The sequence below is a fragment of the Hemitrygon akajei genome, chromosome 9, assembly GCF_048418815.1.
Source record: "Hemitrygon akajei chromosome 9, sHemAka1.3, whole genome shotgun sequence".
Lineage (NCBI taxonomy): Eukaryota > Metazoa > Chordata > Chondrichthyes > Myliobatiformes > Dasyatidae > Hemitrygon > Hemitrygon akajei.
In genome coordinates, this window is record NC_133132.1 from 48446126 (window position 1) to 48473232 (window position 27107).

The following is a 27107-nucleotide window of genomic DNA, read 5'->3' on the forward strand; positions in this document are numbered from 1 at the left end:
CAGAAACATCAGCCACTGCTGTTCTGCTGTCATCCCTGCTAGAGCCCCTTCCAGTCAACTTTGGCCAACTCCTCTCTCATGCTCTGTGATTCCCTTTACTCCACTGTAATATTATATATCCCATTTTAGTTTCTCCTTTTCAAATGAAAGGGTGAATTTTATCATGTATAAAATCACTGACTCCTCGGGGTTCCTTTACCTTCAGTTCACTAATCAAAAATCTGGGTCATTACATAACACCCAGTCCAGAAATGCTGTTCTGCCAGTGAGCTCAACCACAAGCTGCTCTAAAAAGCCATTTCGTAGGCATTCTATAAATACCCTCTCTTGGGAATCCAACACCAAACTGATTTTCCCAATCTACTTGCATATTGAAATCCTCCATGATGATTGAACATTGCCCTTTTTACATGCCTTTGTTATCTCCCATTGTAATTAGTAGCCCACATCCTGGCTACTGTTCAGTGGCCTGTATACAACTCCCATCAGGGTCTATTTACCCTTGCAGTTTCTTAACTCTACCCACAAGGATTCTACATCTTCTGATCTAATGTTACCTTTTCTTAAGAATTTCTTACCAACAGAGCCACCCACACCCTCTGCCTACCTGCCTGCCCTGTCGATACAATGTGTATCCTTGAATGCTGAGCTCTCAGCTATGATATTCTTTCAGCCCACAAAATCATAGCTACCAATCTCTAATTACACCACAAGATCATCTACCTTACTCCATATACTGTGTGCATTCAAATATAACACCTTCAGTCCTATATTCATCACCCCTTTTGAATTTGACTCTCTGTTACACTTTAATCCATCCCACTTACTGCAATTTTGCCCTATTAACTGCCTGTCCTTTCTCACTCCACACTGTGTTTAGTTGTATACCATCTGTCCCTCAGGCCTATTACCCTGGTTCCCATCCCCCTACCAAATTAGTTTAAACCCTCTTCAACAGCTCCAGCAAACCTGCTCACAAGGTTATTGGTCCACCTTGAGTTCAGGTGTAACCAATCTTTTTTGTACGGGTCATAACTTTCCCAGAATGATCCAGAAATCAGAAACCCTGCCCCATACACCAGTTCTTCAGCCTTACATTCATTGCCAAATCATCCTATTCTTACCCTCGCTAGCACGTGGCAATAGGCAGCAATCCAGAGATTACTACCCTGACTTTCTACCTAACTCCCTATATTCTCTCTCCAGGAGCTCCTCCCTTTTTCTATGTCATTGGTACCAATATGTACCTCAACTTCTAGCTGTTCATTCTCCCCCTTTAGAATGCCGTGGCCCCGGTCCAAAACATACCTGACCCTGGCACCTGGGAGTCAACATACCATCCGGTGTCTCTTTCACATCCACAGAATCTGCTTTCTGCTCTTCTATATATGGAATCCCCTCTCACTACTGCACTCCTCTTCTTCCCCCTACCCTTCTGAGCCAGAGAGCCAGACTCAGTCACTGCTGCTTCTCCCTAGTAGGTAATTTCGCGCCCCCCCCCCCCACCCACACCACAGTATCCAAAGTTATTAAGGCCATATGGGTACTTTGCATTGGCATTCCCTTTCCCTCTCCTGGCAGTCACCCAGCTACCTGCCTCCTGCAACTTAGAAGTGACTACTTCCCTTTAGCTCCTATCTATCACCGCTTCATTCTCCCGTATGAGCCAAACGTCACCTAGCTGCAGCTCCACTTCCCTTTTTATTAGATTTCCCACATCTTGCATAAAGAACATACCACTACCTCTGCACCCATTCTCAGTGTACTAACAGAGAAAAAATACTTACTAGAAACTTACTTAGAACCTATGTTTGTGCTTGCCCAAGCCTGCAGTGTCTAACCACTCTAACACTGGCCCACTCACACAGTGGACGCTCCACTTTCACCTCCCCTCTTTTTATTGGCCTTGCACTGATTTTAAGAGATGTTTAGATAGACACATGAATGTGAGGAATATGGAAGGATATGGACATTTATGTAGGCAAAAGAGAATAGTTTAGTTAACCATTTGATTACCCATTTAATTATTTAATTGGTTTGGCATAGCAATGCGGGCTGAGAGGTACGTTTGACTCGGTGAATGTAAAGTATCCAGTAGTACTACTTCTAGGAAAGGCATGTGACTTAACTACCTTATCGCATGTCTTGGCCATTATCATGTCTTTGACAACGGAACTTGCTGTGCACAGATTATCTGCATTAAGTTCTTGCAACATCTGCTGAAATACCTCACCGGCAGAGAAGTATTCAGAGGCATCCCGTTCTTTTAAGAAACAGTATAAAATGTGTACCTTGCTTTCCCTTTTTCATAAGTTCAACAGGGGAAATTAAGAGCAAAGTCTTTACGAAGAGAATGTCTCGAATGTGGTGCTTGCTAATGGCCAGAGTGGCTGCGGCAAACACCAGAGCTGAGAACCTGAGGGAGAAAGGACATGTTTAAAAACATAGCTATTCTTTTAATAAGCGTCTGCCTGTCAATGTTCTTATTGTTCTGCTTTCTCCACTGCCTCTGGCAATGAGGTTTCCCCAGCGCTTGTGGTCACTCTGAAAATAGATAACAGGAAGCAAAAAAGCCCGGGTAGGAGTTCCTCATTCTGTGATGACTCTAACATCTAGAGTAATAAGGCCAGCCGGGAGGGGACATTTTGTTACCCGTCTTGTAATCTTCCACTGCTCACCAGGTGGAGGGCTTTTTAAGAAAGTATGTTATGTGTGAGATGCTCCCTGCCTGATGGGCAGCCAGCATGTCGCATGCATTAGGTCTGATTTGTAAGTTTGCCAATGACATGCAAATTGATGATGTTTGAAGCATTTTTTCAGATTTACAGAGGTCACAGACAATCCCAGGGTTGACCTTGACCGAGTGGGTGCAGCAGCCAATCCACTGCACGATAACTCACCAAAGAGAAACGTATTGATCAAACACTGACCCAGCTTGGCAATTACAGTAACCTCTACGCAGTCCACTTTAACAAGGTGGCCTCTATTGAGTCAAGAATGTATGCAGACGGTTAATTCAAAACAAAATAGGTCAATGAAATAAAGGAATCAAAGAGGGACTGTTTGAATCGTGGGCAACTGTCCAATTGGTGGAGCAACATACTCTTCTACCCTCAGCAGTCGGAGGAGGATTCGCTTCTGATCTCTTGGCCAATTGTAGATGTGTGTATTCTGCAGCCAGCTGGGCACGTGTGCCTGTAATGTAAGGGAGAATGTTACAGAGCATACAAGGCAACACAGACTGGTGGAAGACAAAGTGCTCATTCACTTCAGCAAGTTGCAATTAGTTAAAGCAGTGGAAACCTGGGGTAACACTACACTATCAATAACAGTCGACAGCTGCTATCTCCTTCTCTGTCTAAAACTAGAGGGCATGCATTTAAGGTGAGAGGCGGAAAGTTCAGAGGGGATGCGTGGGGCAATAATATTACACAGAGAGCAGTGGATGCCTGGAATGAGCAGCTGTGAGTGGTGGAGAAATCTTAAATAAATACATGAATATGCAGAGAATGGAGGGATATGGACAACGTGCAGGCAGTAAGAATTAGTTTAATTAGGTATCATTAGCTAAATTAATTTGGCACAACATTGTGGACTGAAGGGGCCGTTCTTGTGCTTAATTTTTTATGTTCTAACAGGAGCTTCATGAAAAGCAGCAGAATTGTGAGGACATTTTTCATGCTGTTGCTTTTAAGTTCAGCAGAATTAAAAAGCAATATCATCCATGGGTTGTTGTCTTGCTTATTTGGTCAGTGCTTTTTTCATATTTTTATTCTATGTGGGTTGGCTTTATGTATCGCATAGAGTATAGTATACTTGCTTCAAAATATTTTATCCAGAAATAACCCTTTGAAGTATTCTATGTACATTTGAGTTTATTGTTTTTTTTGTAGAGCTTAGTGTTAACAGAGTCTACAGCACCAAATCAAGTCCATGCTAACCTTTTTGACCATCTACCATAATCTCATTTGTCTGCATTAGTTCTGTGTCTTTCTCTTCCCTGTTTATTTAAATGTCTGTGTAATTTTTTTTATTAATTACGCTCTGTTTAAAAAAAAACTTACCCTTACACTTCCTTTAGAACTCCTTCTCACCTTAAACCCTCTTGTTTCTGATACCCCACAGTGGGAGAAAGATTTTGATTATTTATTCTGCCTATGCTTCTCATAATTGTGTGTACCTCTATCAGGTCACCCCTCAGTTTCCTCGATTCCAGGGAAAACAAGCCCAGCCTGTTCCATCTCTCCACATAATTAAAGTCCTCCAACCGATACTCCAAGTGTGACTTAACCACTCTTTTTAAAAATTGCAATATTTCATACAAAATTTTTTGTTCTTTGTCCTGACCTATGAAGGTAAACATGCTATATGTGTTCTTCACCACCTTATGGACTTGTGTTGCCACCTTCATGCAACTATGGACTTGGAGGTCTCTCTTATTCATCAACAGCCCTAACATTTACAGTATGCAGAATGTCCTACCCTACCCTTATTTGACTTCCTTGAATTCATCACTTTACACTTGTTGGGATGAAAATCCATCTACCAATGTTTTGCTCAACTTTCCATAATCTCTGGCAGCTTTAGACAACCTTCCTCAATATCCACAACATCTTCAATTTGCATATCGTCTACAATCTTACAAATCACACCTCCTACATCCATATCTAAATTGCTACCATATTATCACCAACACACAAAGGTCTTGGCACAGATCCACTAGCCACAGGTTTCCATATGTTCCAATAACTCCAGAATATGCCCAGTTAACTGCTATGAATGCTCTTACTTTAGTAAAAGTTCGGTATATCTTTGTTGGGCCAAACTGCACTGCACACAACGTGTCAGCAACAAACATCCACAAACTGGGCAAGTTCTCTCCATGTCACCACGGCAACCTGTGCAACCCAAGTGAAAGGTGAATGCTACATTTGTATGAATCTGTTCTGGCATTGGGTGTGGCTTGGTTAGTTCCATCTTTCATGTAATACAGTAGAAAAAAAATAGGAGGTTCATGTTCCACATCAGACACTTGAGCCTAAAAATCTAGGCTGATGCATCAGTCCAATACTGAGAGGCAACATGTCTGCTGGAAGTGGCACCTTATGGATGAGAGGATCCTTACTGCAAACAAACTGGCTGCAGGAATACCTCCATCACAGCAACAAACTGCACATCAGTAATTGTAAAGTGTTTGGGACCATCCCCAGACTGAGCAAGGTGCTGTATAAATGTGCCTTTTTATGCAGTTAATCAAATCATTGAGTTGATTATTTAAAACCTACAGGACATTGAAGGAGGAGGTTGGTTTCCAATGTACTTGCTGGTGGAAGAGTGTATCAGCTATATTCTTGGAGTAAAGGATCAGCTACTTAAGATTGAAATGAGGAGGGATACGCACCTGCCGATCAGGAAAGGCGGAGTTGTTATTAATAGACTCTGGTTAGGCTGTCTCTGGAATATTGTAATTGCATTCAGTTCTGGTCACCTCATTGTCGGAAGGACACAGAGGCTTTGGAGAGGGTGCAGAAGAGATGCTTCCTTGATTAAAACCATGTGCTATGGGGAAGAGTTGGATGGACTGGGATGGTTTCTCTTTAGAGGCAGAAGTTGAGGGAAGACCTGATGGAAGTTTATAAGATTATGAGAGATGTAAACAGAGCAGACGGCTGGTACCTTTTTCCCAAGGTTGTGATGTCTAATACTAGAGGGCATTTAAGTTCAGAGAGGATACATTCAAAGGAGATGGATATGGGCAGTTAATTTTACACACAAAGCACGGTGTGTGTCTGGAATATGCTGTCAGGGATGGTAACAGAGACACATACAATAAAGGCATTTAAAAATCTCTTAGATGGGCAAATGAATGTGCAAAGAATGGGGGAGCATGCACATTGTGTAGATAGAAGGGATTAATTTGATTAGGCATTTAATTAATAGTTTAGTTAGTTGACATTTCATCATGGGTCCAAGGGCTTAGTCCTGTGCTGCACTCTTCCATTTTCTATGTTCTAGACAAAGACCAATGGTCATCTAGACCATGGGGGAATGAAGGGGTTTAGGAAACAGTCAGGAAAATGGTATTGAAGCCATGATCTTACTGAATATAGCAGTAGGTTTGAGGGAACTTATAACCTACCTTTGCTCCTAGTTCTTCTGAGTTCACATTCTTAAACTGCCTGACGGTTTTGTAAAAGTTACAAAAAAAACCATGTATTTTTCCAGGATTGCACAGCCATCATGTCTGCGATGGTAATGTTAATTATAAAAGGACAAATATGTTTCTTTGAGGAGAAATATTAAACTTGCAGTTTAAAATATCAACATAGAACAAAGTTATAATCTTTCCTACATATTAGTAATACAGCATCTTGGGTTATATTATTAACCCTTCATACTTTTCGGGTCAAATTTGACCCATTTTGACATTTGACAGCTGTAAAAACACCCTAAATGCCATTTTTTTTTAGCTGAAATTTGATGACTTTTCCTAAAGTGACCCAAGATGCGCAAAAGTGAAAATATTTTAAAATTTTATACTTTTGTACAGGTGCTACAAATTTTTGTACATTGAGGCTGTTCTGGGTCAAATTTGACCCGTATCTATTGAAATGGATTTTAGATCTCTGAAACATTAACTAAGGATTAATCACCCATTTATTAATGTCAGATAGGCTATTTATACATTCTAAATAGATCTGTGGTTCAAAATTTGGTATAGACACTTGTTATGAGGGGAATCTTGGGCCGTGTCAAAATTGACCTGGACCGTACTGCGAAGGTATAGAATATGAACAGGTTGCCTGGGTTAAATTACAACACACACAAAGAATAAGTAGCAAAAGCCAATTAGTTTTCATATTTTAGTGTACTGGAGAGGGTTCAAAGGACATTCACGAAAATGATTCCAGGATTGAATGGCTTGTCATATGAAGAGCGTTTGCTGCCTCTGGGCCTGTATTCACTGGAATTCAAAAGAATGAGGGGGGAGCTCATTGAATGTTGAAAAGCCTTGACAGAGTCAATGTGGAGAGGATGCTTCCTATGGTGGGAGAGTCTAAGAACAGAGGACACAGCCTTAGAATAGAGGGTGTCCTTTAAGAACTGAGATGAGAAGGCATTTCTTTAGCCAGAGAGTGGCGAATCTGTGGAATTCATTGCCACAGGTGGCTGTGGAGGCCAAGTTTTTAGGCGTATTTAAGGCAGAAATAGATACAGTCTTGATTAGTCAGGACATGAAAGGATTATGGGGAGAAGGCAGGAGACTGGGGTTCAGAGGGAAAATGGATCAGTCATGATGAAATGACAAAGTAGCCTCAATGGGCCAAATGGCCTAATTCTGCTCCTATATCTTATGGTAAGCTTCAAATAATAATGAATATGCAGGGCTGTGTGCTTTAGCTTGATGTTGGGAAAATGGCAAATAATCCTTAGATTGGTTACTTTTGTGATCAGATTTAACATTGACTAAAATTTAATAAAGTGTACTTTTTGTCAAATAGATCACTCTTGACTCTTTGACTCTGTAATGAAGGACTTTGCTCTATAGAAATTGGGAATGTCAGTGAAGGAAGAAGTGATGTGGGTCCTCAAGCCTGTAGCATGCCTCATTAACAATATGGATCATTTGAGCCTTTGCCTTTATTTTCTCCTTCCATTTTGTCCTCCTCTAATGCAGCCATTGATATACTCACTGGACCAGCATCCAACTGCTCTTCAAAGCTGCATATTTCAGGGATTCACAGTTCCTCAAGAGAATGAATTTCCCCTTAACTTTGTGAGTGATCACTTATTTTGAGAAGGACAGAGCTATGTGTTGGTTTACTTTTAGAAATTCCATACAGTATTCTTGTTGGGCCTATATGTGTACATTTGGTGGAATGAATAGAACATTAGGTTTTACTTGCCTTGGTAGCATTCGGAAAAAGTATTGGAAGAAACCTAAAGTTCATGCTTGCTTGTTGTATAAATTCAATCTGCATCTGAAACAAGAGAACATATTTATAGCTCTGCTCTGTAAACACTAGAAAATACCCCATGAACTCCAGTGGGACACTTTAGTATTAACCCTGGTTGACATCTAGGGCTGAAATTTGCTCCAGATAGGAAGGAAAAGCCCCAAAAATTAAAGAGGCTTAATGACAAAACTGCAGAAATGCTGCCTCATAGGTTCAGCAACTGAAGTATGACTTTGTCCTCTGGTTCTATCTTATTCTCCCCGTGCCCATGTGGGATCCCTTCAGCCATTCTGGTTTCCGCCCACATCCCAAAGAATGCAGGTTGGCAGGTAAATTGGCCACTCTAAATCAAACCTAGCGCGTAGGTGGGGGAAGCTGATGAGAAAGTGTGATAAAATGGGATCGGTTAGGATCAGTTGAAACATAAGGCCCATTTCCACGCTGTATGACTTGATAACTATCTCTACCTAATGCAAAAACTGCAGCAGCCAACACCCATATGTCTGACTGGGTTTGAATGAGGATTATTATCCCTGGTGGCCTTACTTTGATCCACCTTTATCAGGAAGGCTCATACAGACTAACAAATGCCACCAACAAGACCAATGCCATTATGACGTTATGTAATGATTATTTTTTACTTTTTTTTCCTTTTTCTTACTTTTTTACTTTTTCTTTTTTTTCTCTTTTTGCCCTTACTTAATATAACTTTGTAAAGATAATATATACTCACTGTAAATTACAGTTTTTATTATTATGTATTGCAATGTACTGTTGCCACATAACAACAAATTTCACGACATACGCCGGGGCGATTAAACCAGATTCTGATTCTGAAAATTATTGCACCTTGCCAAACTTCAGCACTTCCTAAACTGTGCATTGACATTGCAGTCTAACCTTCTACTTAACAATGGATGTCTGTGAACATTTATCACTTTCCTCATGGAAACACTATCCAACGTGAGAGGAGAGTAGCCTCATTCTTCTAGATTCCTTGAAACACCGGCAGCCAGAAACTGCACGAGCCAGTTTCCTGCATCAATAACTTTGTTGATGTCTATAAGCAGATATCTTTCTGTCAGTGTGCAAATTTGCTTTGCATTTGGCAGTATTGTGCAAGTGAGCGGTTTCTTTACTGGATGCAGCAATGACACTTGCTTTTATGGCAGTGCACTGTATACTCAAAGGGAAAGGTCCACAGCCAAGAAGGCCCACCAGTGCCTTTACTTCCTGAGAAAGCTGAAGAAATTTGGCCTGTCCCCTAAAACCCTCATTAATTTTTATAGATGCAGCGTAGAAAGCATTCTTCTAGGGTGCACCACAACCTGGCATGGAAGTTGTCCTGTCCAAGACTGGAAGAAGCTGCAGAAGATCGTGAACACAGCCCGGCACATCACACAAACCAATCTTCTGTCCTTGGACTCACTTTACACCGCACGCTGTCGGAACAGTGCTGCCAGGATAATCAAGGACACAACCCACCCAGCCAACACACTTTTGTCCCTCTTCTCTCCGGGAGAAGGTTCAGGAGCATGAAGATTCGTACGGCCAGATTTGGGAACAGCTTCTTTCCAACTGTGATAAGCCTGCTGAACGGATCCTGACCCGGATCTGGGCCGTACCTTCCAAATATCCGGACCTGTCTCTCTTTTTTTTTGCACTACCTTACTTTCCCTTTTCTATTTATGATTTATAATTTAAATTTTTATTATATTTACTATCGATTTGTACTCTATGGACCGCGAAGCGCAAATCAAGTATCGCTGTGATGATTGTATGCTCAAGTATCAATTGTTTGACGACAGTAAAGTAATAAACAAACACATTCCTGGAGATCAAGATTATTCTGTGTAGCTGCTCACGGATGCAGGTTTGGGCTTTACTGCGACCTCTCTCCCACAGCCCTCATCACAGTGTCAGTCTGAATGTGGATCAAAGAGCTGAATTCTACAGGTGAAGTGCAAATAACTGCATTTTTTTTTTGGCAAGGCAAATTTTGACCACATATGGCATCAGGGGACTCTGGTATAACTGAAGTCTATGGCCATCAAGCAGACAAATATTCCAAAGGGTGGAGTCACGTCTTGCACAAAGAAAGATGGCTGTAGTTGCAGATGAATCAAACCAGCCCCAAGAACGGTGTAACAGGATTTCTCGGGGCCGTGCTTTAGACCCAACCATCTTCGGCTGCATCATCAATGACCTTCCTTCCATCACGATGTCGGAAGTTGGGTTGCTCAAGGATGATTGGACAACATTCCGTCCCGAGGGCCACTTCCGCAAAAGCAGCAGCTCAAACCAGAATGCAACAAGATCGAGGAAATGTTTGGGCATGGCTTCACAAACGGCAAGTAACATTCACTCCACAGGAAATGCCGACCTCCAATCAAACAAAGTCTGCACACCTACCCTTGACACTCAAAGGCACGTCCCTGCCAACACCCTGGGCAGAGGGAGCCACTGCGGTCCTGGTGAAGGGGCTCCCACTGTGCTGTTGGGTAGGGAGCTCCAGGATCTACACAAACTGATGATCTACATGACTGGAAAGCCTCTGTGCTCAAACAGGCTTCACTTGGAAGCCGCTGAATTGGGTCGCTCTCCTCGGAAAGCCGTGGTGTTCGAATTCCTTTCCTTGGAAGCTCTCCTTGATGCTGTCGGTGGATGTTATCAGAATTCCGGGATTTGCGTGATCATCGGTGTGGACTGTGGTACATATCGGTCTCCTTCAGTTTTCTGTGTTTTCTTTCTTGTTGCCGAATGGCATATTGGGGGTTTGGGGTTTGATTTTATTTTTGCAAGGGAGGGGGGTTGAGGTTTGGTGTTCTTGTTGCCCTGTTTCCGTGTGGATTATATGTTAGTGGGTTTTTTTTTTGCGAGGGTGTTGAGTGCTTGGGGTTTGCGAGTTTTTGTTTCTTTTATTTTGTGCGGGGGGGGGCAACTGTTACCTTTCTTTCAATGACTTTCACGATTTTTCTTTGTTTCGTGACTATCTGGAGAAGATGAATCTCAGAGTTGTATACTGGATACATACTTTGATAATAAAATGAACCTTTGAACCTTTTTGAACTGCAAAGGATGGGAAATCTCAAATCAGGATGGTATTTAACATAGAGAAACCTGCAAGTGGTAAACTTCCCATCTTTATGCTTCCTCGCCCTACTTGGTTGTAGAAGTGATATGGTTGAGTGATGCTGTCGGAGTACCCTAGGTGAAAACTGCAGTTCATTTTACAGGTAGTCCACACAGTAGCCACTGTTCACCAAAGGTAGTCACCATTAACCAGAAACCCCGTTGGAGTCAGCCACATAAACACTGTGCTGTAAGAGAAGGTCAGAGGCTGCGTATCCTGTGGCAATTGACACATCTCCTGACACCCCAAAATCTTTCCACGATCAGTAAGAAACAAATCAGGAGTGTGACGGATCACTCTTCACCTGCCTGGGTGAGTGCAGCTCCAACAACTCTCAAGAGGCTTGTCCATCAAGAAAAGGCATCCCACTTGATTGGTGTCACATCAACCACTCCAAACATAAAATCTCCTGCCACACAGTGAGGCTTTTTAAACAGTGAGCTTGACAAAGAAATAGATGGACAACTGGAAGTAGATTTTAAAATCTGTTTTAAAAAAAATATCAAAATAGAATTCAACACTGACTCAAACACAGTTCTCAGCACAAATGTCTGGAAGCTTTTGCTCAAAGGTCTGGGTTTCAAGGAGTATCTTAGAGAACTGAAGAGAGATCTCTCAGCAGAAACTTGGAGGGCAGACAGATGAGGGCACAGCTACCACTGGTAGTGCACTTGAAACTGTGGATCCACGCAAGTCCCAACCCCGGATCAACATCCTGAGATGCTGCTTCAGGAAGGCGGCATCCGTAACTGAGGAGCCTCATCACCTGGGACATGCCCTTTCCGTGTTACTACCATCGGGGAGGAAGTACTGGAGCCTGAAGAGCCAGACTCAATATTTTAAGAACAGCTTCTTCCTCTCCACCATCAGGTTTCTGAAGGGTCCATGAACACAAGGACACTGTCTCATTATTCATCTTTCACACCACCTATTTAATTTTGTAGCCTGTGGTAACTTCTATGTCTTGAGCTGTACTGCCGCCGCAGAACAACACATCTCACAACATGTCAGTGAGAATGAATCTGATTTCGAATTCACTGGAGGAACACGGATGCTTCATCCTGGGTCTTACAATCATCGCAATGCAGCTGCATGACTTCATCCTACAATGGTCTTGAAGGAGGCTATAGAGTCCCTATCAGGAGAAAAGGCACGAGCGGCCTGAGAAGATCAGACAAAAATGCGGTGGCATGTTTTAACGACAAATTTGTGTCTGTTCGCAAGGGTGCCTTTCTTTGTACACTTTACGTGGTGACTCCTACCATATCTAACATCTTCACCACACACAAGGGGAGCCATCACTTCTTATATGGGGACTGGTAATGTCTTGTCTAATTGTACCATTTCACTTGCAGTGGTGAACTGCATTGGACAATTCTCCCAACAATCAACGTGCGCATGTGAGTTTAGGTGGGATAATGTGTCCTGGCAAGCAAAAGGATGAAAAAAAGACATTTATAATGAATTGCATGTCATGGGTGGTAAAGAACTCAACCACTATTAGTTTAGCTGCTTTATTGGGAGAATTGTATAAATGGTGCATTCCCGAGAAAAGAGTAGCTGTTATTGAATGCTACAGATGCCCGTGAACCTCAAACACCAGGGTGTAATTCACCACAGGTGCTGGATCTGCAGCTGTGTGAACAGCTGACTGGGCCATGCCAATGACAGGTATCACTACTGATTTATACCTGGTGTGCCGTCGCAGTCATCAAATAAACAAAGTTTGCTGTGTGTCACCCAAGTAGCTCCCTATTAAGACAATCATAAAGTGCAAAAGTACGGTTGGAGAAACACAAATAACCTTAAATTATTTTTGAGATCCTGGAGCATATCATTGGTCAGGAAAGTCAAAGTAATGAAGTGTGCATAAGTTCACCTGGGAGGGATTACAAATGATTCTACTTCGTAACACTTTGCCTCAAGGTCAGAAGGTTGTTCATTAAAATTCTACACCAGAGGCTTATATGGGAAACATTATAGGCTGAAATTGCAGTATTGTATGAGTCAGAACTGTCTTCTTTTGCATGAGAAATTTAACCATCCCTTCTGGCTGAAATAGATCCCTTGGCACTGTCTCAAAGAACAGTGTGGAAATTACCCCTGGAGTCCTGCCCAATGTTTGATGCGCTCAGCCTGTCATAGGTAGGATATATTCCAGGATTTGGACTCCGTGAAGATGAATTAATAATATTTCCACTTGGAGGTGAACATGTAGGTTGGGGTTTGGGATGTGTTGCTGGTTTAGTTTGGGTGAATAATTGCAGTGCACTTTGTGAATGGTATATAAAACAGCCACTGTGCAGCAGAGGTAGAAGGTTCAGGATGACTGATGGGTTGCTAATCAAGCGGGCTCAAGCTTTCTGAGAGTTGCTTGCTATGCTTTCATCTAGGCCAGGGGTTCCCAACCTTTTTTATGCCATGGACCAATACTATTAAGCAACAGGTCCATGGACCACAGGTTGGGGACCCCTAATCCAGATAACTAGAGAGACTTCCATCACATTCCTGACTTCTACATCGTACACGGTGGATATTCTTTGGGTGTCTGGAGGTGAGTCACTTGCTACAGAATACCCAGCCTCTGACCAGCTCTTGCAGCCAGAGTACTTATGTGTCTGGTCCAGATGAGGTATTGGTCACTGGTTTCCTTAATAAGGTTAGTGCTAGGAATTTTGGAAAATGAATGCCAGTGAATATCAAGGTTATGTGGTTTTAAGCACCGCCTTTATGGAGGTGGTTGTCAGCTTCGCACTCCTATAGCTCAATATAACCCGACACTTTTCAATCAATGCACAGATATTGTCTACATCTTGACATGTGCAGGCATGGGTTGCTTCATTTGCTGAGAAGTTGTGAATTGATTTGAACTTTGTGATATGACAAGATGAACGGACACTTCTAACCTTATGAAGGAAGATGATTGACGAATTAGCTGAGAAAGGATGGCTTTAGGACACTGCACCGATGTGCTGGGGTGGTGACCAATGAACAAACAGGTCAGGTACCCGGGAGCTCTCACCATTCTGTGGATGTATTTTGTGTGCAAACTGTGCTCATCGTTCAGTTGCTCCAATCCACTTCCCTCAACGTCCTGCTTGTATTTTGGACTAATCGCTATTACGATCATCACTTCTCTCTGTAAACAAAAAGAGAAAATTGCTGACTCTGTGACATCCGGCTAATGTAAAAGTTCTGTTGGTATGAATGACAATATAGCTATTCAAAGTCAAAGAATTGGAGATTTTCTAAAGTTTATTTAATTTCAAAACTTTATCCCCCATCCCCACAAAGGTCTCCACGTGTCTGTTTTGAGCAAATGTACAGTCTAAGGATCTTTGGTGGAATCAGTACTAAAGTTAGAATTTTATTAAAACCTTCGAAAGAAGAATATAACAAGTAGCAGTACAGAACTGTGCAAAAGTCTTAAGCACTTATATATAGCCAGGGTACCTAACACTTTTGCACGGTACTGTAGTTATTTTATGTATTGCACTGTACTGCTGCCACAGAAAAAAAAACACATTTCATGACATATGTGAGTGATGATAAACCCGATTCTGATATGGGGTCTCTCTTGTGGATTGAGAGCGGCAAGAGGGCATGGAGAGGGGGATCATGGTTGGGAAAAGGGGAAGGGAGAGGGGAGGGAGCAGGAAGCACCAGAGAGACATTCTGTAATGATCAATAAACCAGTTGTTTGGAATCAGATGACCTTGCCTGGTGTCTCAGGGCTGGGTGCGTCTGCACCCACCCACCACCCCCCACCCTTGGTACTTCTTCCCTGCCGCAACCTTCTCGCAGCGCTCCACGCTCACCAATCCCAATATTGTTAGCTCCCGCCAGATTTACAAACTTGTTCTCCGCTTCACATTGACAAATACAGTACTGTGCAAAAGTCTTAAGCACCCTAGCTATATATGTGCCTGAGACTTTTGCACAGTACTGTATGTGGCAAAAATGCATAATTATTTTAAAATGAAAAACAGTTACCCCAGCTCACCGTCCTTCATATGTGAGCTTTTGAGGTGTCTGAGGGCTCTGACACAAAGGGACACAAAGGTCTGAACAAAGGGAACTATGGAGCTATGAGGGAGGAGCTGGCCAAAGTTCAATGGAACAATACCCTAGCAGGGAAGACAGTGGAACAACAATGGCAGGTATTTCTGGGAATAATGCAGAAGGTGCAGGATTGGTTCATTCCAAAGAGGAAGAAAGATCCTAAAGGGAGGAAGGGGCGGCCGTGACTGACGAGGGAAGTAATGGACAGTATAAAAATAAAAGAGAAGAAGTATAACATAGCAAAGATGACCGGGAAGCCGGAGGACTGGGAAGCTTTTAAAGAGCAACAGGAGAGAACAAAAAAGGCAATACGCAGAGAAAAAAATGAGGTACGAAGGTAAACTAGCCAAGAATATAAAGGAGGATAGTAAAAGCTTCTTTAGGTATGTGAAAAGCAAAAAAATAGTTAAGACCAAAATTGGGCCATTGAAGACAGAAATGGGGGAACAAGGAAATGGCAGATGAATTGAACAGGTACTTTGGATCTGTCTTCACTAGGGAAGACACAAACAATCTCCCAGATGTAATAGTGGCCAAACGAACTAGGGTAATGGATGAACTGAAGGAAATTTATATTAGGCAAGAAACGGTGTTGGATAGACTGTTGAGTCTGAAGGCTGATAAGTCCCCGGGACCTAATGGTCTGCATCCCCGGGTACTTAAAGAGGTGGCTCTAGAAATCGTGGACGCATTGGTAATCATTTTCCAATGTTCTATAGATTCAGGATCAGTTCCTGCAGATTGGAGGGTGGCTAATGTTGTCCTACTTTTCAAGAAAGAAGTGAGAGAGAAAACAGGGAATTATAGACCAGTTAGCCTGACGTCAGTAGTGGGAAAGATGCTGGAGTCAATTATAAAAGAGGAAATTACGACACATTTGGATAGCAGTAAAGGGATCAGTCCGAGTCAGCATGGATTTACGAAGGGAAAATCATGCTTGACTAATCTTCTGGAGTTTTTTGAGGATGTAACTATGAAAATGGACAAGGGAGAGCCAGTGGATGTAGTGTACCTGAACTTTCAGAAAGCTTTTGATAAAGTCCCACATAGGAAATTAGTGGGCAAAATTAGGGCACATGGTATTGGGGGCAGAGTACTGACATGGATTGAAAATTGGCTGGCTGACAGGAAACAAAGAGTAGTGATTAACGGGTCCCTTTCGGAATGGCAGGCTGTGACCAGTGGGGTACCGCAAGGTTTGGTGCTGGGACCGCAGCTGTTTACGATATACATTAATTATTTAGATGAAGGGATTAAAAGTAACATTAGCAAATTTGCTGATGACACAAAGCTGGGTGGCAGTGTGAAATGTCAGGAGGATGATATGAGAATGCAGGGTGACTTGGACAGGCTAGGTGAGTGGGCAAATGTATGGCAGATGCAGTTTAATGTGGATAAATGTGAGGTTATCCACTTTGGTGGTGAGAACAGGAAGGCAGATTACTATCTAAATGGAGTCAAGTTAGGAAAAGGGGAAGTACAATGAGATCTAGGTGTTCTTGTACATCAGTCAATGAAAGCAAGCATGCAGGTACAGCAGGCAGTGAAGAAAGCTAATGGCATGCTGGCCTTTATAACAAGAAGAATTGAGTATGGGAGTAAAGAGGTCCTTCTGCAGCTGTAAGGGGCCCTGGTGAGACCACACCTGGAGTATTGTGTGCAGTTTTGGTCTCCAAATTTGAGGAAGGACATTCTTGCTATTGAGAGAGTGCAGCGTAGGTTCACAAGGTTAATTCCCAGAATGGTGGGACTGTCATATGTTGAAAGATTGGAGCGACTGGGCTTGTATACACTGGAATCTAGAAGGATGAGAGGGGATCTGATTGAAACATATATTATTAAGGGATTGGACATGCTGGAGGCAGGAAGCATGTTCCCGCTGATGGGTGAGTCCAGAACTAGAGGCCACAGTTTAAGAATAAGGGGTAGGCCATTTAGAACAGAGATGCGGAAAAACTTTTTCACCCAGGGAGTGGTGGATATGTGGAATGCTCTGCCTCAGAAGGCAGTGGAGGCCAAGTCTCTGGATGCTTTCAAGAGAGAGTTAGATAGAGCTCTTATAGATAGCGGGGTCAAGGGATATGGGAGAGGGCAGGAACGGGGTACTGATTGTGTATGATCAGCCATGATCACAATGAATGGCGGTGCTGGCTAGAAGGGCCGAATGGCCTACTCCTGCACCCACTGTCTATTGTCTATCATGGAGAGGTGTACGAAGTCATTTAAAAATTTAAACTTAGCTCTCACGGGGCACATGACAGTCTAACCTCTTGTTGGGTCCTCTCCTTCTTCCTTTTCTCCTATGGTCCACTCTCTTCTCCTATCAGATTCATTCCTCTCCAGGCCTTTAGCTTTCCTACCCACCAGGTTTCACCTATCATCTTCTAGCTATCCTCCATCCTCTCCCCCCACCTTTTTATTCCTGCGTCTTCCCCCCTTCCTTTCCAGTCCTGAAGAAGGGTCTCGGTCTGAAACGTCGACTGTTTGTTCATTTCCATAGATGCTGCCTGACCTGCTGAGTTCCTCCAGCATTTTGTGTGTGTTGCTTTGGATTTCCAGCATCTGCAGAATTACTCAAGATTATGCATCTGCTGGCTGGCTTCCCCAGTTCTTGAGAAAGTGGCAGTGAGAGAGAAACAGAGTCAAAACAAATAGGAAGAGGAGTGGACCACTTGGTCTTCCAGCCTATTCTATCATTCAGTAAGATCAGCCTATCTTACCTTGGACTTCAAATGCCCAGTCCTAATAAACTTTGTTCTTCTGCATCTAAGCCTCTGGCTCAGACTCAGCTATATTCATTCACTTAGTTTCTACAGCTCTCTGTGGAGCATCCCAAAGATTCACGAAGATGAAATCTTGCTCATCGCACTTTAAATAAGTGTCCTCTTGCTCTCAGATGATGCTTCATGCTCTAGGTTCCCCCACCCTATCTACCCTGAAACTCTGACATTTCAATAGGGTCACCTTTCTGAACATCGAGGAGTACAGGCCCAAGCTGCCCTCTCATCCTTTACAAGACAACCCTTTTATGACAGGAATCAAATGGAGATTCACCTCTGCACTGTCTTCAAGACAGGGACAAGCTCACTTGATAAGGTGTGCCTTTCCAATATTCCCCCCCGGCCAGCACCACAAGAAGTCTTTGCCTGACCCTCTGTTTATCATGCTCTCCCTTCCCCGTTCTCATGATCTGTGACCTCCCCTGTGTGCCCCAACGCTGAAGGGCTCTTTCTCTACACTGTAGCTAACATGTTCACACCCACGTCCCAGTTACTGACCTTTAACCCTTCCAGTTTGTTCAAGACTCTGGTCAGAGTTTGCACAGTGCTGGATGGGGCAAAGGGCAGAATATCAAAGACTGACTTTAAACAAGTAAAACCTTGCTTAGGCCACAGCGAGAAGAATATGCAGAGCCCAGACAGAGATAAAAAATGGGCGCACTAAATTAGTCCCAGGGTAGAGGATTTCAAATGCTATTTTAGACTTGAGACATGATCATTACTCATACAAGGAATGTTGAAAGGGATTTCACAGAGGGACATAGGATAGGGTAAACAGAGGGAAGGCTGTTCCCTTTAGCAAGTGGTTCAAAGCCCAGAAGATTCAGATTAAAAATTTGGGCAAAAGATACAAGGGAGATCTGTGGTAAAATTGTTTTTATTTGTCAAGTTGCAATGATCTGGATTTCAGAGCTTCTACGGAGTTGGTGCATTAAACAGGAAGTATGTGGGCAGTTAACGAAAATTAATAGAATAGGACTGTTGATGTTGCTGTGGGTTGGTAAAGTTCAAGAGGGCCAAACAACCTCCTTCGGTGTCATATTAACATCTGGCTATTTATTTTATAGGAGTTTTTGGTAAGCAATTGGTGACCAGAACTGGAAAACAAAACACAGCCTAGAGAGGGATAGGGACATTCTGAGGTCCTGAATGGTGCTATAAAAGGGCAAGTTCTTCCTTCCCAGTGAGAGCTGAAAACGGATCTAGTATCACTGAGGGTGAGAGAGCCTGGCCCTCGTGGTTTGGCATCTACTGTGGCTGGTGGGTGGTACTTGTGGGGAGAGAGATGGAATTGACCAGGGTGACCAACTGAAAGCAGTCAGGAGAGCAGATTTAAACTGATTCCTCCTTCCTCCTTGACCCAAAGTGCAGCTGTCAAAGCAAGGTTGCCATGACTATTTATCTATCTATTGATTTATTTCGCTATACAGCACAAAATAAGCCCTTCTGGCCCTTTGAGCTGTGCCACCCAGCAATCCCCTGATTTTAATCCCAGCCTGATCAGGAGAGAATTTACAATGACCACTTTACCTACAACTGGTATGACTTTGGACTGTGGGAAGAAACCCAAGCACCCGGGGAAACTCATGCGGTCATGGGGTGAACATACAAACTCCTTACAGGCAGCGGCAAGAAACAAATCCAGGTCACTGATACCATAAGGTGGGTGGTGGCCACTACTGGCTCCATGTGTCACTACTACAGGGCGCGACGTCCCTGCCTTACGCGAGCCCCAGGCTTGGCCAGCTCCCGCTGACAGTACCCGGTATGGGCCCCTATCCAGGGCTACGGACCCCACTGCCTTGTGGGTATCTTCGGGAGAAGAGAGGGCTAAGGAGTAAACCATACACAAATCCGGAGTGGAGCCCCTAATGCAGTTGGATAATGTATCACGTCACCTCCCGGCAGCTCCTGCAGCCAAGCTGATGCCAAATGTACTGCTTCGCATTCCTTTGGACCACATCCGCGAGGCCGAGAGGGGGATCTTGATGTGTGGGGAGCCCAGGATCCCCATATTCATCGCCCAGGTCTGCGCCACGGAGCGGTTGGAGTCCTAAACTGGGCGCATCTATTGTCTATTTAGACAGACGGAGCCATTAATGTACCATAAAGCATTCTGCTAACCACTACACTACCACACCGTTACTGGGGAGGAATGAAAGGATCAGCTAGTACACAAATGATAATTCCCTTCCGCTTCTGCCACTAAAGTCACGGGATTAGTTACATTCAACTAAGAGGATGGGAAGAGTTTCATCTGAAATCTGGCACCTCAGGCAGAGCTGCACTCCCTCTGTACTGGCATAGAAACAAAAAACAGCAGTACAAGTTCAGGTCTTGAAGTGGTACTTGATTCCGCTACCTTCAGATCCAGTGGCAAGTCCTGCTATTAACTATCAATGCCACTGTCACGGTTGAATTTCTGACTGGTTCCTGTACTCACGTTAGTCAGGTATCCTTCCATCCATTTGATAATGTCTATTCCCCGAACCGAGTCCTCAAAAATGTCGATCTGTGGAACAAGAAAAGCACAGGTGATGATCCAGTTGTGACATTGATGTACTTTCAAATGGATGAAACAATTTGCATACAAAGAAGATACAATGTCTTAATCCAATATTTGAAAATGTTGATTGAGGTATATAAATAGTGGGCAGGATAGTAATTATAACCCTATTTAAATAAAGCCATCCAACTTGGCAGGGAAGAGATATTTCTCTGCCAAAGGAGGTGTAAGACACTCCTTCCCTCTGCAAACCTGCAGGTCACCCTTGGTCAAGGTGTAGCACCTACTTAGCCCCCGATCATGGTCATGTGAAGCCACAGGAGCAGGGGGTGGACGGTCGTCTGAGCGGCTGGTGCACATCTCAAGTCCTGGTTATGCGACCACTGACACCAGGCTGGCAATCTCTGAAGAGTATCGATAATGTCTGGGGTCACCCGTCTTGTAAAGACACTGCCCAGAAGAAGGCAATGGCAAACTACTCCTGTCGTGGACCATAACCGCCTACATCATACGGCACATAATGATGATGATGCATCTAGTTTTGTTACATCACTTGGTAAAGCAACCACGGTTTCATTGTCTCATTCAAAAGGATGGCATCAGTCCACATTTTGTGCCCACATGACTGTAGTGAGATTTGAACCCACAACCTTAAGGGAGAGAGAACACTCCTCTGAGCCTCAGCCAATGGAAGCTAAAATCGATTCAGGTGGCCCGTGTTGCTGCACAGGCGACTCACCAGCACAGTGATGGGATATACCTTTAAAACCACTAAAGATCATGCCCCTTAAAAACCTTTCTTACCCAAGTCGCAGAAAATTGTTTAATGTGTATGTGTCCTAGAATAATAAGACCTAGAGAAAGGCCACTGGCCTCTCATGCTTAGGCTGACTATTTGAAAGAGCAGTAGTGTTTACACCCAGTTCCCTACATAATTTTGTTCCTTATCCTGTAAGTTCCTCATCTTTGGACACCAGTTCTTCTTTTTCTAAATACGTTATTCAGTCAGTTTCTACCACCCGCTCGGATTCAAGACCTTTGAACCTTTGCAACTTCTGGAGTGAGATCAATTCTCAGCTCCTCTCTGGAGCTTTTGACATTTTGCACAGAGGCGGGCCAAGGGCACTGGGGGAAGGGAGGGGTGCAAGATGCAAGCTTTCTTTTTGCAAAAGTCTCCAAAAAAAGAGCAGTGAAAACAAATCTTTTATTCGGATGGGGACTTTGGGTTTGTTAATCCAGAGGCATTGGCAACATGGTCATGCAGTGGTTAGCACTATTTATAGTACAGGTGACCTGGTTCACCGCCCAACGCTGCCTGTCAGGAGTTTGTACCTTCTCTCTGTGATCACATGGGTTTCCTCCCACAGACCAAACACATATTGGTTGGTAGGTTAATTGGTGATTGCAAATTGTCCCATGATTAGACTAAGTCGGGGGTTTTGCTGGGCACTGTAGCTCAAAGGGCCTATTCTGCACTGTATCCCAATAAATAAGTACATAAATAAATAAACAATCAGATTTTTGTTTTACCCATTTACTGGCATTTGTGCATCACTGACAAAATCAACGTTTATTGCCCCATCCCACCACAAATCCTTCTTGAGCAGATGGAGTGCATGATTCACTTTCCTTTGCACTTTCAAACCTTCTGCATCTACCATGGAATCTTTAAAGACAGCAAAGCCTAGCTTGTGATCTAGACTTTGACCTTTAGTCATTTTTATACTGGAGTCTGGCAGTCACCTTCTGCAGCCCCATCAGGTCATTAAACCAGCAACCACCTTTTTCTTTGTTGAATGTTTACACCAGGTTGACAGTGCTGTTAAGAAGGCATATAGTATATTGGCCTTCATCGTTCTTGGGATTGAGCTCAAGAGCTGTGAGGTAATGTTACAGCTACACAAGGCCTTAGTTAGACCCCACTTGGTTCAGTTCTGGTCACCTCACTACAGGAAGGACGTGGAAACCATAGAAAGGGTGCAGAGGAGATTTACAAGGATGTTGCCTGGATTGGAGAGCATGCCTTATGAGGATAGGTTGAGTTAGGTTGAGTGAACTTGGCCTTTTCTTCTTGGATCGACGGAGGTTAAGAGGTGATCTGATAGAGGTGTATAGGATGATGAGAGGCATTGATCATGTGGATAGCCAGAGGCTTTTTCCCCGGGGCTGAACTGGCCAACACATGGGGGCATAGTTTTAAGGTGCTTGGAAGTAGGCATGAGGGGGATGTCGGTGGTAGGCTTTTCACACAGAGAGTGGTGGGTGCGTGGAATGCACTGCTGGTGAAGGTGGTAGAGGCAGATACAATTGGGTCTTTTAAGAGACTCTTAGACAGGTACATAGAGCTTAGAAAAATAGAGAGCTATGTGGTAGGGAAATTCTAGGCAGTTTCTAGAGTAGTTTACATGGTCAGTACTGTACAACATTGCAGATCGAAGGGCCTGTAATGTACTGTAATATTTCTGTTTCCAACAGCTGCAAACTGCACAAATGCCCATTGCAAATGGGTCTGGATTACTTGTAACATTTGAAAAGAGTCACAGATCCAAAGTATTCCTCGGGGAACATGATTCAAACCACCTCCCAAACTGACAAAAGTAACTATTCACTATCATCCCCTGCTTTCTGTCACAAATTCACCTTAGTTCCACCTGCTTCCTGTTTTGTAAATAATAAAGCACACATCCACCTAGACTATTCCATGAAAATTTACCCAATGTGTTATTATGACACCACTAGGCAAGGAATTGACTCTGCTAGCCATGTTGTTTCCTACACCATTTCTCCAGGAGGAAAATTGTGAAAATTACTTACTGCTGTTTCAAAGCCATTGACACGCAGGAACTTCACAAAGAAACAGATTTCGTTGGCTGTGTCCACAGAATATGTTACAAATACCTTTCCTACCAAATGAAGGAAACAATCAGATCAATCACTTAAATCCATTCTTGTTCCTCTGAGAGCTGAATTTAGATTTATTCAAAGCATGAAACTCGGAGTATTTATTACAGAAGTTTTCTCAGTAGTCCGATGGCAAAATTCCATTTTGGACATAAACAAGGTGAAAGAAATAGTATTTCTACTGTGTCCTTTCATCTTCAGGAATTCATAATGGAGTACCTTGGAAATGCAGGTACTGTTAAAGGGGGCAAAAACAGCATAGCTGTCATACTTTGCAGAACAACGAGCCACATGGAGTAATACCTGATCAGAGAGTGGGCCATATTGAATGGGTATTGGACAGTCAGATTGACCAGGAAATGACGTGATGGCATATACAGTGTAAGGCCTCATCTGACTTTAACAGTTCATTAGTCTTCAACAGTCTTATTTGGTTCTTCTACAGAAGTGTAACATGAATAATGAGGCACTTACGTAAGGAAGGTGGCAGGTTAATAGCTCTCAGGCTGCCACTGGTGGGAATGTCTTGTACATTACAAGCTGGTGGAGGAGTACGAGTTACTTCATTCTGTGCAAGATGCCGTTCATCATCAAAAGTTCCAGGTATCTTCCCGTTAATTCTTCTGCCATTTACAGGAGATAGGTTTTCTCTAAAAGGAAGAAGATTATTTTATTGGTAACAGAGCAGGTTGATGAAGGAAATGTAGTACATATTATCCACTTAGGTTTTCCACAGGTGTTTGAGAAAGTTCCACACAAAAGGCACCAGCAAAATGATGGTCTGTGGAATCAAACGGACACTGACAGCGTGGACAGGAAATTACCAATAAGGGAGAAAGCAGTGACAGCAGGATGGAGAACAGTTTCCCATGTGTAACATGGGATCACTGGCTTTATTGAGATATATCAATCGCTTCAGGCTTAGGCGAGGGGTGAACTTCCCAAATTTGTGAATGACACAAAGCTTGATGAGAATAGCTACAGGTTACAAGATGACATAAACAGGCTGGAAATGTGGCCAGGCTAGAAACATCACATGATACACTTTGGTGGAAATATGATGGAGAGACAATTGAGACCAAAGTACATAGTTCTTAAGAGTCTGTATAAGCATAAAGATGACACTGGGTCTTGAAAGAATGTGTAGTAAAGTATGTAAGCTTCTGGGCTTCTTAAATCCAGGCATAGAGTAAAACATCATATTACATTAAGCAATGGTTAGGCTGCAATCAGAGCTTTGCTTCTAATTCCATCCATCCAACTTTAGGAAGGATGTGAAGGTTCACGGAAGTTGTAAAAAATGACCTACTTCATTGTCGACTGGTTCTTGGGATGAGGGGCTTCAGCTACCTTACCATTACTTCTCCAGCTGATCCTCCTCTCCCTCTCCTCCAATAGTACTCAAAACCCTCCAACCTCAGTGTTGAATCCAATGGCAAAGGCATGAATTGCTTTCTGGAATGGATTCTAAAGATTCAATGCGTTAGCTGAATCCAAAGCAACTGTCCCTTAATCCTGAGTTAATAATAGGTTCTTCAGCCCGAGGAAGCAGCTTCTCAGCATCTACCCTCTCAATCCCTCTCAGATCTTATATACTTCAGTGACATCACCTCTTACTCTCCTAAACCCCAATGAGTGTTGGCTTATGTTCCTCCATCTCTCATTATTAGACACCTTATCCCAGGAATTAATCTCGTGAATTCAAACCACACTGACTGCAAAGCCAGTAGGTCCTTCTATGTCTGGAGACCAAAACTATGCTCTAAATTTGCTCTCACTAACCCCAGAACAGTACAGAAATTTTCAAATTTTGAAGTAAACTTACCATCAAAATACAAATATGTTGCTATATACAACACTGAGATACATTTTCTTGTGGACATACTCAATAAATCATTAATAAAATAACAACCATAACAGAATCAATGAAATACCATAGCAACTTGGTTGTTCAATCAGCGTGCAAAGGACAACAAACTGTGCAAATACAAAAATAAATAATAATAATAATAAATAAATAAGCAATAAATATCGAAAACGTGAGCTGAAGAGTCATTGAAAATGAGTCCATAGGTTGGGGGAACTTTTCAATTATGGGGCAAATAAATGCTGTGATGCAGCCAGTCGATATACTCTCCACTGCACATTCAGAGAAGATTGTCAAAACTTTAGATGTTATCCTAAATCGTCACAAACTCTTAAAGAAGTAGAGGTGCTGCCATGCTTTCTTCATATTTGAACCCAGGACTACTACATTTTGCATTCCAATCCCTTTGCAATATACAGTAACATATACCTTACCTTTTGATGTATTATTACTCGTTCAGCTTTTTGCACTAGCAGATCAAGATTCCTCTCCATACACCAACTGTTATTAACTTCTCTACTTCCTTTATATTTTTTTTCTTTCCTCCAAGGCATATCTCACGTTTTATTACATTCTGCTAATTCTGTAGCTAAACATGCAGCAACATAACTCAACATTAATGTGGTCTATTCTGTAGAGGCAACCATGGCTTTCACAGATAAAAACTGACCAAGCTTCGTGTCCCAACATGTTTTATGGAACCAAGGCTTCTTAATGAAAATTTAAAGTAAGCTGAGAGTGGAAGGAATTGAGAGAAGAGCTGAGATGTGCTTGAGACACAGAGTCACAGAAAAGTACAACACAGGAACAGGGCAATCGGCTCATTTAGTCCATGCTGAACCATTTGTTGAAGTTTAACCATACGGCTGACCCTATATTAAGGTATCTACAGAGAGGTGGCAACTTTGGCATCACTAAGTCTGACTTCATTCCTGATGCCTTTGGAAATGTTAATGCTTACATCACTGGTGGAGTGAAAGCCATTCACAAAACCTTCAACATGATGAAAAATAAAGAAATGTCCCCATCAAAACATTTTGCTTGATAAAAGTTGAACACCACACAGAATGGCATTTCCTAATGATAAAGGATTGGTTCAATAAAGCCCCAATTCAAGGAGTTACAATAACAGTGGGGGGGGGGGCAGGGAAGGGTTCTATCTAAAATGGCTGTATGCAGGAAGACATGATGAGTCACACAATATATTTATACGAAGCATAAATTAATTGTTCATTTGTGATTAATTTATTAAGTTCTTATAAATGGTAGTTCAATCCCCACCAAATGTGGATGTAAGTTCGGTGGAGATTCCTCTCAATTACCCTGCCCCTTTCCTTTTGCTGACAGCTTGAGTCCTCTCAAAGAGAACAAAGACTCTACCCGTCTTTTCATTTAGGCTGAACTAGACAAGGTTGCCCTCTTAGTCCTTTACTTTTTACTTTAGCTATAGAACCCTTAGCAATAGCATTTCGAGAATCTAAGGACATTTCTGGTATACTAAGGGAAGGTATGACTCATAAAATTTCGTTATACGCTGATGATATTTTACTTTTTATCTCTAACACTGAAACTTCTTTACCTTCGGTTCTTTCTTTAATTTCCCAGTTTAGTTTTTTTTTCAGGATATAAGTTGAACTTACATAATAGTGAGCTATTTCCTTTCAATGACCTAATGTCATCAAATGCCAAATTTCCATTCCAAGTTGTTACAAGTCAATTTACATATCTAGGTATAACAATTACTAAAAACTTCAAGAATTTATTTAAAGAAAACTTAAACCCCTTATTGAATTATGTGAAAAAGACGCTTTCTAAATGGTCTCCTCTTTCTTTATCCCTAATTGGCCGAATTAATTCGATTAAAATGAAGATTCTTCCTAAATTTTTATATCTTTTTGTT

General features: G+C 42.6%; 1 protein-coding gene across 1 annotated transcript in view; it reads right to left on the bottom strand.

Moving 5' to 3' along the window:
* Positions 1-1527: 1527 nt before the first annotated feature.
* Positions 1528-27107, bottom strand: part of traf3ip2a (TRAF3 interacting protein 2a) — a 64808-nt gene continuing 39228 nt past the window's right edge. Inside the window, 6 exon segments of the mRNA XM_073055926.1 lie at positions 1528-3195; positions 7908-7982; positions 14114-14230; positions 20377-20445; positions 23254-23342; positions 23815-23990. Of these exon segments, the coding sequence (XP_072912027.1) occupies positions 3049-3195; positions 7908-7982; positions 14114-14230; positions 20377-20445; positions 23254-23342; positions 23815-23990 (673 nt within the window). The 3' untranslated portion in view covers positions 1528-3048.